We start from the raw sequence: 13518 nt of genomic DNA on the forward strand, positions 1-13518 counted from the left end.
ACAAATATTTTTCTTAGAACATGTTCTTGAGCCATCTCTGAATAATTAAAAATAAAACAAAAAACTACAAATCAATTCCACTATAGTGCTGCACAGCAATCTAAGACCACCATTGGGTTTGTGTTTTAGTAAAGTTACAATGACCACACATGCAGTTTAGTTTCTGTATTGAGAGAAAAATCAGAGTATATGAGAAAAATCTACGGGATTTCAAACAGAAATCACTGAATCATTCTTCAAAGTCTTTACTGTCTATTGCATTGTATTACTGTATAATGTTTGATATTGCTACATGTTGTATTATATTACTGTATTGCACAACCTGTGTAATGACAGTAAAGCCTATTCTATTCTATTCTATTCTATTCTATTTTTGTATTTATAGCCACTGTTTTGCGCTCTGTCTGTCGGTCACTGCTGGCTGTTGAGGTGTTTGAGGGTTACACTTAGAGGTAGTGATTTGACACTTACCATGACAATTATTGATGATAATTATTAAAATCATGATAATATTTCAAGTCAGTGGAATGAGTGGCTGATGTGTCTCAATATTTTTGTCCATGTAATGTATGTCTGATCATTACAAACCTGCAAAACAACAAAACGACAAAGCTAGAGGTGGTAGGGGAATGTGTTTCTAGTAGAATGGACAACATTACACAGGGGCGCCGCTACCAATTGTGGGCCCCATGAAAGGTAAACGTCATGGACCCTTTCAGAAAATTCAGTATCTCATCAGTCTGTTGGGGCCGGGGGGGTCACGGCCCATATATAACGTCACTTACGTTGGCATGAAAACAAAACTGAACTGAAACTTACTTTCAACATCCGATTCCCGACTTGTACGCTTTTCTTATACAGCGGATCTTACACAAAATTTTCACAACTGCTCTATGGGCCCCCCACAAATGCTGGGCCCCATGAATTTGTCATGCATACCCCCCCCCTTATTGGCGCCCCAGACATTATGCCTAACACGTTCAAAAACTTACATTCTATGAGAAATTCACTGACTTGTTTCACTTTGTGTTTTTCTTTCTTTAGTTTTTTTTGAGTACACGGACTTTGAACATCTCCTGTGGATGAATACAGTCTATCTGAATGTGTGCTTTACTGAAGGCCTTGATCTGAATGGAGAAGTATTATCCATGGAACTGCAGCCACTGTTGGAAAAAGGTACAGCAAATTTGGATCTGTCACTAGAATTTATGAAAGAAATGTGAAATTCTTTAAGATACTTCTCATCTTTTCAGAGTTTTACAGTCAGGATCACTGTTAAAACACAAACATTCACACATATAGATTTCCAAGGTTGCATTTCAGCCATTAAGTGTGTGTCTCATCTAAGAGCTTCAGTCTACGCTCCACTGCACTCCTCCACCTCCACCTCTTCCTCCTCCTCTTCATCCTCTACCTCCTCCTCTACCTCCTCCTGTTCCTCTACCTCCTCTTCACCCTCTACTGCCTCTTCCTAATAATAATAATAGATTACATTTATATAGTGCTTTTCTATGAACGCATACTCAAAGTGCGTACAGTGGATCCATTATTCAGTCACTCTCACATTCTCCCTCTGGTGGTGGTAAACTACATCTGGATCCACAGCTGCCCTGGGACAGACTGACAGAAGTGTGGCTGACAATCTGCACCTACGGCCCCTCCGACCACCACCAAGCATTCATATGCATTCATACACCAGAGTGTGAGGAGCAGCACTGGAGGCAAGGAGGGTCAAGTGTCTTCCCCAAGGACACAACAACCTCCTGAGCCATGGACGTCCGTCTTCCTCCTCTACCTCCTCTACCTTCACTTCCTCCTCTACTTCCTCTTCCTCCGCTACCTCCTCTTCATCCTCTACCTCCTCTATCTCCTCCTCTTCATCCTCTACCTCCTCTTCATCCTCTATCTCAACCTCCTCTTCCTCTACCTCCTCTACCTTCTCTTCCTCCTCTACCTCCTCTTCATCCTCTTCCTCCTCTAACTCCTCTTCATCTTCTTCCTCCTCTACCTCCTATTCCTCCTCCTCCTCCTCTACCTCCTCTTCATCCTCTACCTCCTCTACCTTCTCTTCATCCTCTACCTCCTCTTCCTCCTCTAACTCCTCTTCCTCCTCTACCTCCTTGTCCTCCTCTATCTCCTCTTTATCCTCTACTTCCTCTTCCTCCTCTACCTCCTCTTCATCCTCTACCTCCTCTTCATCCTCTTCCTCCTCTAACTCCTCTTCATCTTCTTCCTCCTCTACCTCCTATTCATCCTCTACCTCCTCTTCCTCCTCTAACTCCTCTTCCTCCTCTACCTCCTTGTCCTCCTCTATCTCCTCTTTATCCTCTACTTCCTCTTCCTCCTCTACCTCCTCTTCATCCTCTACCTCCTCTTCATCTTCTTCCTCCTCTTCATCCTCCTCCTCCTCGACCTCCTCTTCCTCCTCTACCTCCTCTTCATCCTCTTCCTCCTCTAACTCCTCTTCCTCCTCTACCTTCTTGTCCTCCTCTTCCTCCTCTTAATCCTCTACCTCCTCTTCCTCCTCTAACTCCTCTTCCTCCTCTTCATCCTCTACCTCCTTGTCCTCCTCTATCTCCTCTTCATCCTCTACTTCCTCTTCCTCCTCTACCTCCTCTTCATCCTCTACCTCCTCTTCATCCTCTACCTCCTCTTCATCGTCTTCCTCCTCTTCATCCTCCTCCTCCTCGACCTCCTCTTCATCCTCTTCATCCTCTACCTCCTCTTCCTTCTCTATCTCCTCTTCCTCCTCTACCTCCTCCTCTTCATCCTCTACCTCCTCTTCCTTCTCTATCTCCTCTTCCTCCTCTACCTCCTCCTCTTCATCCTCTACCTCCTCTTCCTCCTCTGCATTTTTCTCCCTTCATCTCTTACTGCTCACAGACACAGACAGACTCACACAAACTAACAGACTTACACAGACTCATACGGACAGACAGACAGACAGACAGACAGACACACACACACACACACACACACACACACACACACACACACACACACAGAGACTTACCTAAACATAGACTCACACAGACAGACGCACACAAACACACAGACACACACATTCACATACATTCACATTGACACAGATCTACACAATCTCTAGAGACATGTCCGTTGCTCTGACCTCTCTCTCTCTCTCTCTCTCTCTCTCTCTCTCTCTCTCTCTCTCTCTCTCTGAGGAGATCTGGCTGTCTGCCCGGCTCTCACATGTTCTCCTCCTCTCTGTATCTCCTCTTTTCTTTTTCTGTATCTCTCTATCTATCGATCTCTCTGTTTTTCTAATCTCCTTTTCTCGCCCCTGCTTCTCTGCTGTTCTCCTCCCTCTTTTATCCTCTCCTCTGTTGCATGTCTCCCTGGTCTTGCATCCTCTTATCTCTTCATCCTTCCTCCACTCGATTCTTCTTGCCTCCTCTTCCCTGTCATCACTTCTCATCCTCTTATCTCCTCTCTGCCTTCGCCTCCCCTCTCTCCTAAATTACTCCTCTCTCTCCTCTTTTTTTTTTCTTTCACGGTGCGGGATCAGCCTGCAGGTCTTCACTACCTGTCTATGGGCACATGACCGTAGATGGAAAGTATAAATAAGTAAGGCTGAAGGGGAGAGCTAGAGGGGTCTGCGTAAGAGAATATGAAGTGTTAGGATTAATAACAAAAGGATGTAATACTGGAGAACATATTTCTGTTGAGTCACGCTTAGCTGGTTAAAACATTATTGTGGCTGTTCTGATACAAGTCCGGTGGGAGAAGAAAAAAACTGTCAGACAATCAGAAAGGCTCAAAGACAAGGGAACAGTATGTACAGTGAACTGTTTATTTGACTCAAACCCAAAGGAAAGTGCACTCACAATGTTGGGGATGGATTTCAATAAGGAGTCAGGACGCACCAGTGGGCCCATTACTTACTTCCTTATTCCTCTTCATGCTGTCTAGCACATAAGGCCTTTACCAGGGAAGCCCAGTGCTGTTTGTCCTGGGCCCATAGCTGTATTTCTCCCCAGGTTCACTCTTCCTCTTTCATCTCTCTTTCAACTGATCTTCTCCAAGTTTCTTTTGGTCTGCCTCTTTTCCTCTTCCCATCTCATTGCAGCCCTCAAGATGCAGTCCAGTTTCATCCTATTCAAATGTCCAATCCATCCATCTCCTCCTCTTGATTTCAACTGATAGTAGTGTTAAGTTCTTTGTTTGAGATGGTTGTTGGCCAGAACATTCCTAGTATTCTTCTGAGGCATCTAAGTCTGGAATATGCCTAGCTTTCATCTTACTGTTTGGGTGGCTTTCCAGGATTCTGCACAATGTCGAAGGACTCCTAGAACATTGCTCTTGAAGATCCTTATTTTGGTGTAAGTGCTTATCTTGTTAGACTTCCAGATGTTTTTCAATGATGCAAACACCCCTCTAGCTTTTATAATCCTGGATTGTATTTTGTATTGTTTTCCTGAATCTCCATCTTGAGGATCTTGCTGCCCAGGTACGGGAATTCTTTGACCTCTTCAACAGCATTGTTGTTGATGATGACTCATTCATTACCTCCGCCAAGGAGGTTATGTTTTTGCCGGCGTTGGTTTGTCTGTCTGTCTGTCTGTCTGTCTGTCCGTGTGCAAGATAACGGATAACGGATTTGGATGAAAAATTCAGGAAATGTTGATGCTGGCACAAGGAACAAATGGTTAAATTTTGGTGGTGATCGGGGGTGGGGGGGCACTGATCTGCCTTGGCGGAGGTCTGCGCTCTCCGAGTGCTTTTCTAGTTTGACCTTGCATTAATCTTCAAGACTTTAGTTTTGTCCACATTGATGTCAAGACCAATCTTTTTACCTGCTGTTTCCATGTCGTTGGTCTTGCACTGGATGTCTTAAAATCTATGTTCTAGGAGTGATATATCATTAGCAAAGTCTACTGATGGGCCAATACTAGGGATTAAAATGTTATTTTCTACTTGATTATTTAGTCTCTCCATTATTGTTTCCCTTTTACTGCGAAGAAAAGACATAAGTAATTATAAATGAATGACTCATGTATTTTAAAGCAGTATTTCTTAATGGGGGGGGCTCTGAAAACTGCCTTTTCCACTAACATTCCCAGGAACTTTTATTATGAGGATTTCATTTACCTGGGTAGAAGAGTTCCTGGTAATCTCTGTGGTCTGTGTTTCCACCGCACTTTAAAGTTTTGCATAATTTATTCATATCGTTTGTCTTGCTGAATTTCTTTTGAATGTATTAGCGTTAAACAAGGTCCAGGTTTATTGTCCAGAGTGTATTCAGAAGGACAGACAGATTATTGTAAAGCACTTCCAGGAGTGGGACAAATACCTTGTAGTATTTTTATTGTATTTGGTTCTCTCTTTCAGAATACCCAGTCGTCCACATCTCTGTGTTTTTTCCTAATGTTTGTTTAAATAAATGTTAAAAATAAATAAATAAATAAATAAATGTAATGCAGGGCTTAGAATGACTTAACTCTGGTGCAGCAAACACTTAAACACAAGATCATGTGCATTTCCACACCATCCGTGTATGTGTGTGTGCACCTACATTAATGTTACTACATTATAACGCTGTGATTACACATGTTGACAGGAAGGACATAGTTTCACTCAACTCCCTCACCAGCTTCACTATGTTAGCCTACACTGTTGTTTTGCAGGGAAGCCTTGGCAGCAGAAAGGTTGAGAACTGTTTTTAAGTCATTAAGACATTCATCAAACTACACCGTTGCCCATGAAAACTGAATAATTTTGTTTTCAGACACATTCCTCTTTTTATTCCTATTTCTACACATCAGTAATCACCCTTCACCGTGCTCAGTGGGTACATACTGAGTCACGGTTACACTTTATCTATCAAGAATAAATCATATAGTCACAATTATTTTATGAGCAAAGGTACAAATATTTTATTTCAACTTCATGGGCAACTGTATCTTTGAGTGACAACAAATTCAATCATACCAACTGTGACAAGACAACAGATGAAAGTTGCCCTCTGCCATTGGTGACCTGTCATGTTGTTTATTTATTAGTTAACAGGGTATTAGCTGATATCTGTGAATTTCTGATAAGCAACTTCTATTTACAACTTAAATTCTACAGTTTCACATTTCCATCTTAAGAATATCCCCAAATGAATTATGATCCTGGGAAGAAACAGAGAGTTAATGGTATTGTTGAAAAGACTGAACATTTTAAGAGTTATTACGTGGTTCTGTTGAATCCAGGTTTTTGATTGGTCAGCAACAGCACGACCATTGTTTTGCAATAAGTGATAAAAAAAAAAAAATTGTCAACTAAATAATGATTTTGGATCAGTGTTTTTTACAAGATTACTGTTATATTTGGTAAATAGCTTTGTAATATGTGGCATTATGTGCAGTAAGCCTGATTTCATCTCACCGTACATTATCTTTTATTTATTATTGCTATTGTAATTGTATATTCATTCTTTGTTAACATTGTTCCTCTGAAACTCTGATGTCAATAAAGCCCTTGAGTTGCTTTTATGTTGAATGTTGACATTAATTTCTTATCAGACAGGTATGAGTGTTATCAGCGATAGAAACTGTGTGTATGTGTGTGTGTGACTAAGCTAGAAGAGTGCACACACACACACACACACACACACACACACACACAGAGCGAAAGCATGAGCACACCTGTAAGCAGCTCCATGCAGAGAACAACAATTCCCCCGCTGGTCACTAATGGTACAGCCCTGCTGGAGTGGGAGTTAAATGGCCTGGGCCCAACCATGCATGATGGAGGATAAGGAGGGTGGTGGTGGTCAGATGGAAACAAAGACACTGAGCAAACATAGTGTGTCCTTCAGTATTCCTCAGATCCATGACCCTGTTTACCTGTCTCCTTCTCTGTGCCTTCATCTAACCTCTAACCTATGCACTGGCCTCCCTCTGCACTGTCATATGTCCAGTGGGGAGAGCCAGTGAAATAGCGCCCTCTGTCTGTGTCCACCATTACTGAAGCCCTGGCATAGTAACTCTACTGAATCAAGTTTAATTATTGAATAGTTGATTGATCATTTATCAATATTTTTCATGTGCAGAAGTAAAAAAACATGAAAAAACATAATGAATGAGTAATATTTACAAGTGAGAGTAGATACTTATACATATACATTTATACATATACATACACATAAACATAAACCCTACATGAAAATGAGTGGGAAGAAGCATAACTTATTTATACGAACCCTCAGTCCATAGTTATGTCTTGCTTAGTATAAATTTATTCAGCTGCTTCCTATCATACTATCAATCAATATCGATAATGACAACAGTTAACAACAGAAACAGCAACAATAATTCAGATTCAGAAAACTTTATTTATCCCATACGGGCAATTCATTTGCAGCTTACCACAGTCATCAGCCCATCAGATAACAGCATTAAGTGCATATTATTCTCCCACAATCATAATCCCTGAGAATTCCTCATGACATTTCCCTCCCTCATCCCTGTACTGTGAGAAAAACAAGTTTTTAATACATTGCCTTAAATCTGTACATATTTTGACATTACTTTCCAGTTTTATGCCACACACTGATGACTATGACTTCCCTCCCTCAGACTGAACAGTTTCAGAATACTGCAGTGTGTAGGTACTGGGTCTATAAGCTCTATACATTATTTGTGCCGTGCAATACTTAACCAAATCATGAAGTTTTAATAGTTTTGACTGCAAACATAATGAGTCTGTATGTTCCAAATGCCATTTTTTTACACTTTTGCCCATAAAGCTGGAAAATAAAGTATTTTCACTTCTTCTCATAAAATGATTGTGACAATGTGATTTATTCTTGATAGACTCAGTATGTAATCACTACACTTGTTCAAAGATGTATGAAGAGGAATTAAAAGAGAAATGTGTCTGAAAACCAATTTATTCCAGTGTTATGGTCAACAGCGTATGTACAGTGGGTGTAGAGTATTCTTATAATTGTTGTATATAATTTATAATGACAAAGGAAAATATGCTTCTTATCATCCTTAAAAACTTATGATACATTAAAGTAGATAAAGATGTAATATTACCAGCGATGTCTTAGTGTGTAAAGGTAAATTATTCATTATTCATTATGTGCTTTGGAAGTTGCCTAAACCTTCAGCAGAACACGCCTGGATAACGGACGTAATGTCTTTGTTGAAACTGGAAAAGATCAAATTTTTTCTCACAGGATGAACCGAGAAATTTTACATTACATGGAAGCCTTTCCTCTCTTACTTTAATAAAACATCGATAAAAAACATAACAGAATAGAATAGCCATAACACTCGCAATTAAGTGAATGTGGACCCATGTTTGTACTACTTTTCTCTATTTATTTTATTTTATTCTTTTTTTTTTTTTTTTTTTTTTTTAGTTTAAGTTTTTGTTTGTTGTTAGTTGGTTTTTGGAAAACTGGAAAATTGGACATGCTTATACCTGTGCTGAGAGGATATGTACACTGAAAATATGTCCTAATAATAAAAAGATTATTTAAAAAAATAATAATTATATATATATATATATATATATATATATATATATATATATATATATATATATATATATATATATATATATATGTATATATTATATTCATTATTTGCACAAAGACTGAATCACAATCAAGACCTTCAAAAATCAAAACCCTTCTTTTATATGAGAATTGAAAAAAAAAAAAAAAAAGAGTCTAATTTAAGTCAATGTGATTACGCTAAACATTACAGATTACTTTTTAAAGCAAACAAACCTCAAGTATTGGTCCAGTCAGAGATATTGTAGCTGCTGAATTTCAATACATACAAAAGTTTCATGTCCTGCTGTTTCACTTACATGTGTTCCACTGATGCATGTATACAAAATGTCCTGGTGCAAAGACAGATGCCTGTATATTTATTGAATGTAATGAGGAGCAAAATTCTACTTGCTGTTGATTCAAGCAGTGTGCACATTTGACAGACGACGCAGTGGTGTGGCAGACACTGATGTGTAATATATGCTGCTGCATGTGCTAAAATATGCAGCATGAAATTCATAAGATACGCTGCCACATAAATGCTCCGCAACAATTTTCCAGTTAAAGATTTAGCAGAGTGTGAAAGCTTTTCATGCAGCTGTCCACTACAACAAGCCGGGGGAGGAAAGCCTTGCTAGAAGGCTTCTCGGCGGCGTGCTACAAAGATCGGAGATGGTTGTTCCAACTCTGAATCTCAGAGTCAAACAGATTTTGAGTCTTTACACTGATCCAAACACAACCAGACAGAGATTGAGCAGCTTTTGGAGAAGCAATGGGAGCTGCTGAGACAAACAAACTGTGGCTTAAATAAAGACTAGAGTGAACAGACTCGCAGAAAGCCTCATCAGGTTGGACTGTTACTCTCATATTTACTGACTCTCTGTGACTATAATACCTTTGTTAACTCTTTTATGCACGAATAATTCTAAAACCGAATGGGATTAGTACTCCTAATCAAATAATGTGTCTAACTGGATTTTTTGAGTGAGATACAAATATTACAGATTGCTTAAATTCAGCTTTAATGATACATATATTTAGCATAGTGTCCAAAAGCCTCACTCCATAAAGATAACATATGATTTACTTTGGAAAACTAATCCCAATTATCTGCAAATAATATAGCAAAAAATAGAAATTCATCAAAAAATCCATCAAATAATTTTGTTTTTGCACTTTGGAGCAACAACTTTGGAGTAATTTTGTGTGTGTGTGTGTGTGTGTGTGTGTGTGTACACATGGGTGTGTGGATGTGTGTTGGAGTACAGATGCAGATATAATTTGGTGTGTGTATATATATATATATATATATATATATATATATATATATATATATATATATATATATATATATGTGTGTGTTTGTGTGTGTGTGTGTGTGTGTGTATGTGACTGTATATGTATGGGTGTACAGGTCTGTAGGGGTGTGTATATAAGTTTATGGATGATCACAATCTTATGTTGTGTAACATGTGATTAGGCACTAACAGTCTGAGGACTGGAATCGGGGTAGAACTGGATAAGCAGTGGCTTCTTCCTACTCCCGTTCAGGCACAACAGTTGTTCCATTTTCATTTTTTTTTCCTTTGTCTTGTTTTGTTTTTTCCCCCTATGTTTTGTAGTATGTTTGTGTTTGAAATAAACTTAACTAAACTAAACAAAAAAAAACAAAACTAATTATTGTAAACATTAGTTTTAATTTAACTTTCAAAAACATCATGCATGAAAGGGTTAATAATTTGGGATCGGGCTGTGGTAGATTCTGGCATTTCCCTGAGTAGGTGAATAATACTGTATCAAAAAATATAAAATAATTTGCAGTTTGAAGGGGGAGTGGTTAACACACACACCCACAAACAACCTGAGCAGTGAATCTTCATGTGTGACTGGACCTTTAAGTTCATGCCTTTCCTTTTGTTTCCAGCTTATCTTTCCGATTCTGCTATCAAAAAATCAAGACGATGGATAAAGTATCAGGTGGGGGTTAGATCATTAACCTGTCCAGTCTGCTTATACGGTACCATGCAGCTCAGCGTTGTAAAACCATAAACAGAAAACAGAAAGAGGTGACGCTGCACCGTTGTCCTTGTTATCCAAAGAGCTGATCTGGCACAAAGTCAGTTTCCTCTCTTAAAATGTGGTGCTCTGGTCCTCCCAGCCCTGTCCACAGACAACCTCAGCAACAGTCAATATCTTTTCTAATAAATCATTTTAGCCAATTTGTGATGGATGTGTATTAAAGAGCAAAACGTATTTATGAGTAAATCAATGTTGTCTGCCAGCTGTGAGACTTTTTTTCCTCCCCAGACAACTGACTAATGTTCTGTCGATCCTTCTTCTGTGCACACAATAACACAAGATGAGAGATAGAGGAGAAGATGGTCAGGACAGAGAAAATTGAAAATAAAAGAGGGTGAAGTGAGAAAAAGACTGACGGAGACTGAGTCATCCAGAGGAAGGAGATAAAAGACAGGATGTCAAAGTGGAAAACAGCAGAATGCCAATAATCTTAAAACAAAAGGGAGAAAGGGTAAGAGAACAGCGAGCTCACAATCAGAAGCCAAATAGAAGGAATGCATTAAATGTGATGCTTTCTCTTCCTCTTCCTCAGTGTGTGTGTGTGTTCTGACAGATGTGGTTTTGCTTCAGTTTGGAGACCGGCTACAGAAAGACACACTTAGTAATTATCTAGAAAGAGCACCTGGGCATTGGAAATCTCATTATATTATGCACACACTCGATGCATCCAGCACATACACGCAAAACAGAAAAAGATAGAAAAGACAGGACAAGAATCAGACAAAGAAGAGGAAGCAAGAAGAAGAAGAGCAGAAAAAGATGAGAAAGACAATCACAACTTGGAAAAAAAAAAAAAAAAAATCCCCAAACCCCAGAGATGATGATGCTGGAAGGCTTTCCAGTTGTTAATGTGTTTGGTTGAAATTCAAGAGAAATAGTGTTGTAATGCTTGGTGAATCACAGAGAGAAACTATACTACACAGGATATGATGACAAACAAAAAACAACTGAGAGATTACAGAAAAAAAAATCCCATTTCTTCTCTATCCTCTGTCTATCTGCTTTTCTTTATTCGGTGCTGTTGATTTCTGTGGTTTTATTTATACATTTTGAAAGTGTAGTGAAGCAGAAGTAAATCAGCAGCACCTGCAAAATGATCAAAAACCACAAGGCACAAAAGACACATTTTAAGTAAATGTAATCTTTCTGTTTTTAGACATCCTCAGTCTCATCCTCTGTTCTATGCGCCTTTCTTTGATCTGTTGTAGTAGCACAAAATGACCAGTAAGAGGCAGCGTTTCCCCTTATCTGACTTGACATTTCTTCCGCTCTTTTATTACCCCAGTCATTCTGTCCCTGCCTCAAGACTTCTACTTTCTTCTGTCCTTTTTCTTGCATATCCCTATTTTTAAAAAAAGCACAAACACAACATACACACAATCGCCTGCTGTTGCCTCTGCATTGAACACGGTCACCCCCAAAAAATTCGGTTCAGCTGTGTTTCAGTGTGTATATATACAGAACATACAGAGGAGCAGCCTGGATTGAACAGCTCCATTCATTGGTGTGTTTTAACTGGCATACAGTGACAGGGTGAACTGATTTACAATGGATCAACACAGAGGGAGGGTGCAGGACACACATTCAGAACCTGAACCCCATCAGGACACCTGAGGTCAATGAAAAGGTCTAATCCTGTCCTAAATGGACCTAAAATGAACCACAGTTACTGTTACATGTGTCCAAGGTTATTGAGTTAGTGTTGGAGCTGAAATCAGTGTAAAGACTACAGTAAACTACTGTTTTCACGCGCGTTACAGATGTTTGGATTTGCAGTTGCTATTTGTCATTAATAATAGCCCGGCTAGCTCAGTCGGTAGAGCATGAGACTCTTAATCTCAGGGTCGTGGGTTCGAGCCCCACGTTGGGCGAAATGAGTTTTAATGATCGTAAAGTGACAAGATGACCTTAGATTCTCACGGCACATATATAGTATTTAAAACATGTAAGTTAACCATTAAATATATACATCTACACATATCACCACTGTAGGAAATAACAGGTATAATCTGATAATGCCACTGTTCATCTAACACAGAGGTGTCAAACATGCAGCCTGGGGGCCAAATCCGGCCCGTCAAAGGGTCCAGTCTGGCCCGGGGGATGAATTTGTGAAATGCTGCTGTGAATGTTTTGCATTTGTTTGTTTGTCTCTAATTGTTTGGATGCTCGATAAGGCAGAGTAACTGAACTGAACTGCCCTTTGCAGATTAATAAAGTAGTCTGAATCTGAATGCAAAAATTACACTGAAGATATTACTCATTTTAGATCAGGTTCCACATACAGACCAGTTTAATCTCAAGTGGGTCGGATCAGTAAAATACTATCATAATAACCTATAAATACTCACAACTCCAATTTTTCTCTTTGTAAATGTAAACATTTTCATGTCATTTTACAGTATTTACACTAAAACAAACTATCATTTCACAAAAATTTGCCCTGTTGTTCATGTTATTCACATTGTTTTAAAGGATAGTTTGTAGATGTAAACATTTTTATCGCATAATTTTACTTTTTTCGCTCTAAAACATAGAGGAAAGTTTGGAGTTGACATTATTTATATATTATTATGTTATTATTTCACTGGTCTGGCCCACTTCAGATCAAATTTGGCTGAATGTGGCCTCTGAACTAAAATGAGTTTGACACCCCTGATCTAACATATATCTATTTATGCGATTAGAGAAGTTTGTTTATTGTTTTTTTCATATTTTGAAGGCTATTCTATTTTTTCTATGAGGGTTGCTGTCTAGCCTGGTCTCACATCATTACAATTTTATTACATAAGGTTGTCAGGATGGCTGAGTGGTCTAAGGCGCCAGACTCAAGGATAATCTCCTTCCAATACAAAGGGACTTCTGGTCTTCAAATGGAGACGTGGGTTTAAATTCCAACACTTATTTATTTATGTTTTTTTCCC

At 39.0% G+C, this 13518-nt stretch overlaps 2 protein-coding genes and 1 non-coding gene across 4 annotated transcripts in view; 1 reads left to right on the top strand and 2 right to left on the bottom strand.

The window, feature by feature from the left end:
* wnt5b (wingless-type MMTV integration site family, member 5b) overlaps positions 1-13518 on the bottom strand; it is a 106279-nt gene that overhangs the window by 83911 nt on the left and 8850 nt on the right. The window lies entirely within an intron of this gene.
* LOC115429917 (cilia- and flagella-associated protein 251-like) lies at positions 2012-2740 on the bottom strand (the record flags this gene model as incomplete). The annotated part of the gene is given in 3 exon segments (XM_030149748.1): positions 2012-2470; positions 2513-2551; positions 2648-2740. Coding segments are annotated over 3 exon segments (591 nt in total), but the record flags the coding sequence as incomplete, so codon positions are not given.
* Positions 12393-12465, top strand: trnak-cuu (transfer RNA lysine (anticodon CUU)). Its single transcript has one exon. It is a non-coding gene; the product is annotated as a tRNA-Lys (tRNA).

The sequence above is a fragment of the Sphaeramia orbicularis genome, chromosome 12 (assembly GCF_902148855.1).
Source record: "Sphaeramia orbicularis chromosome 12, fSphaOr1.1, whole genome shotgun sequence".
In the NCBI taxonomy this organism is placed as follows: domain Eukaryota; kingdom Metazoa; phylum Chordata; class Actinopteri; order Kurtiformes; family Apogonidae; genus Sphaeramia; species Sphaeramia orbicularis.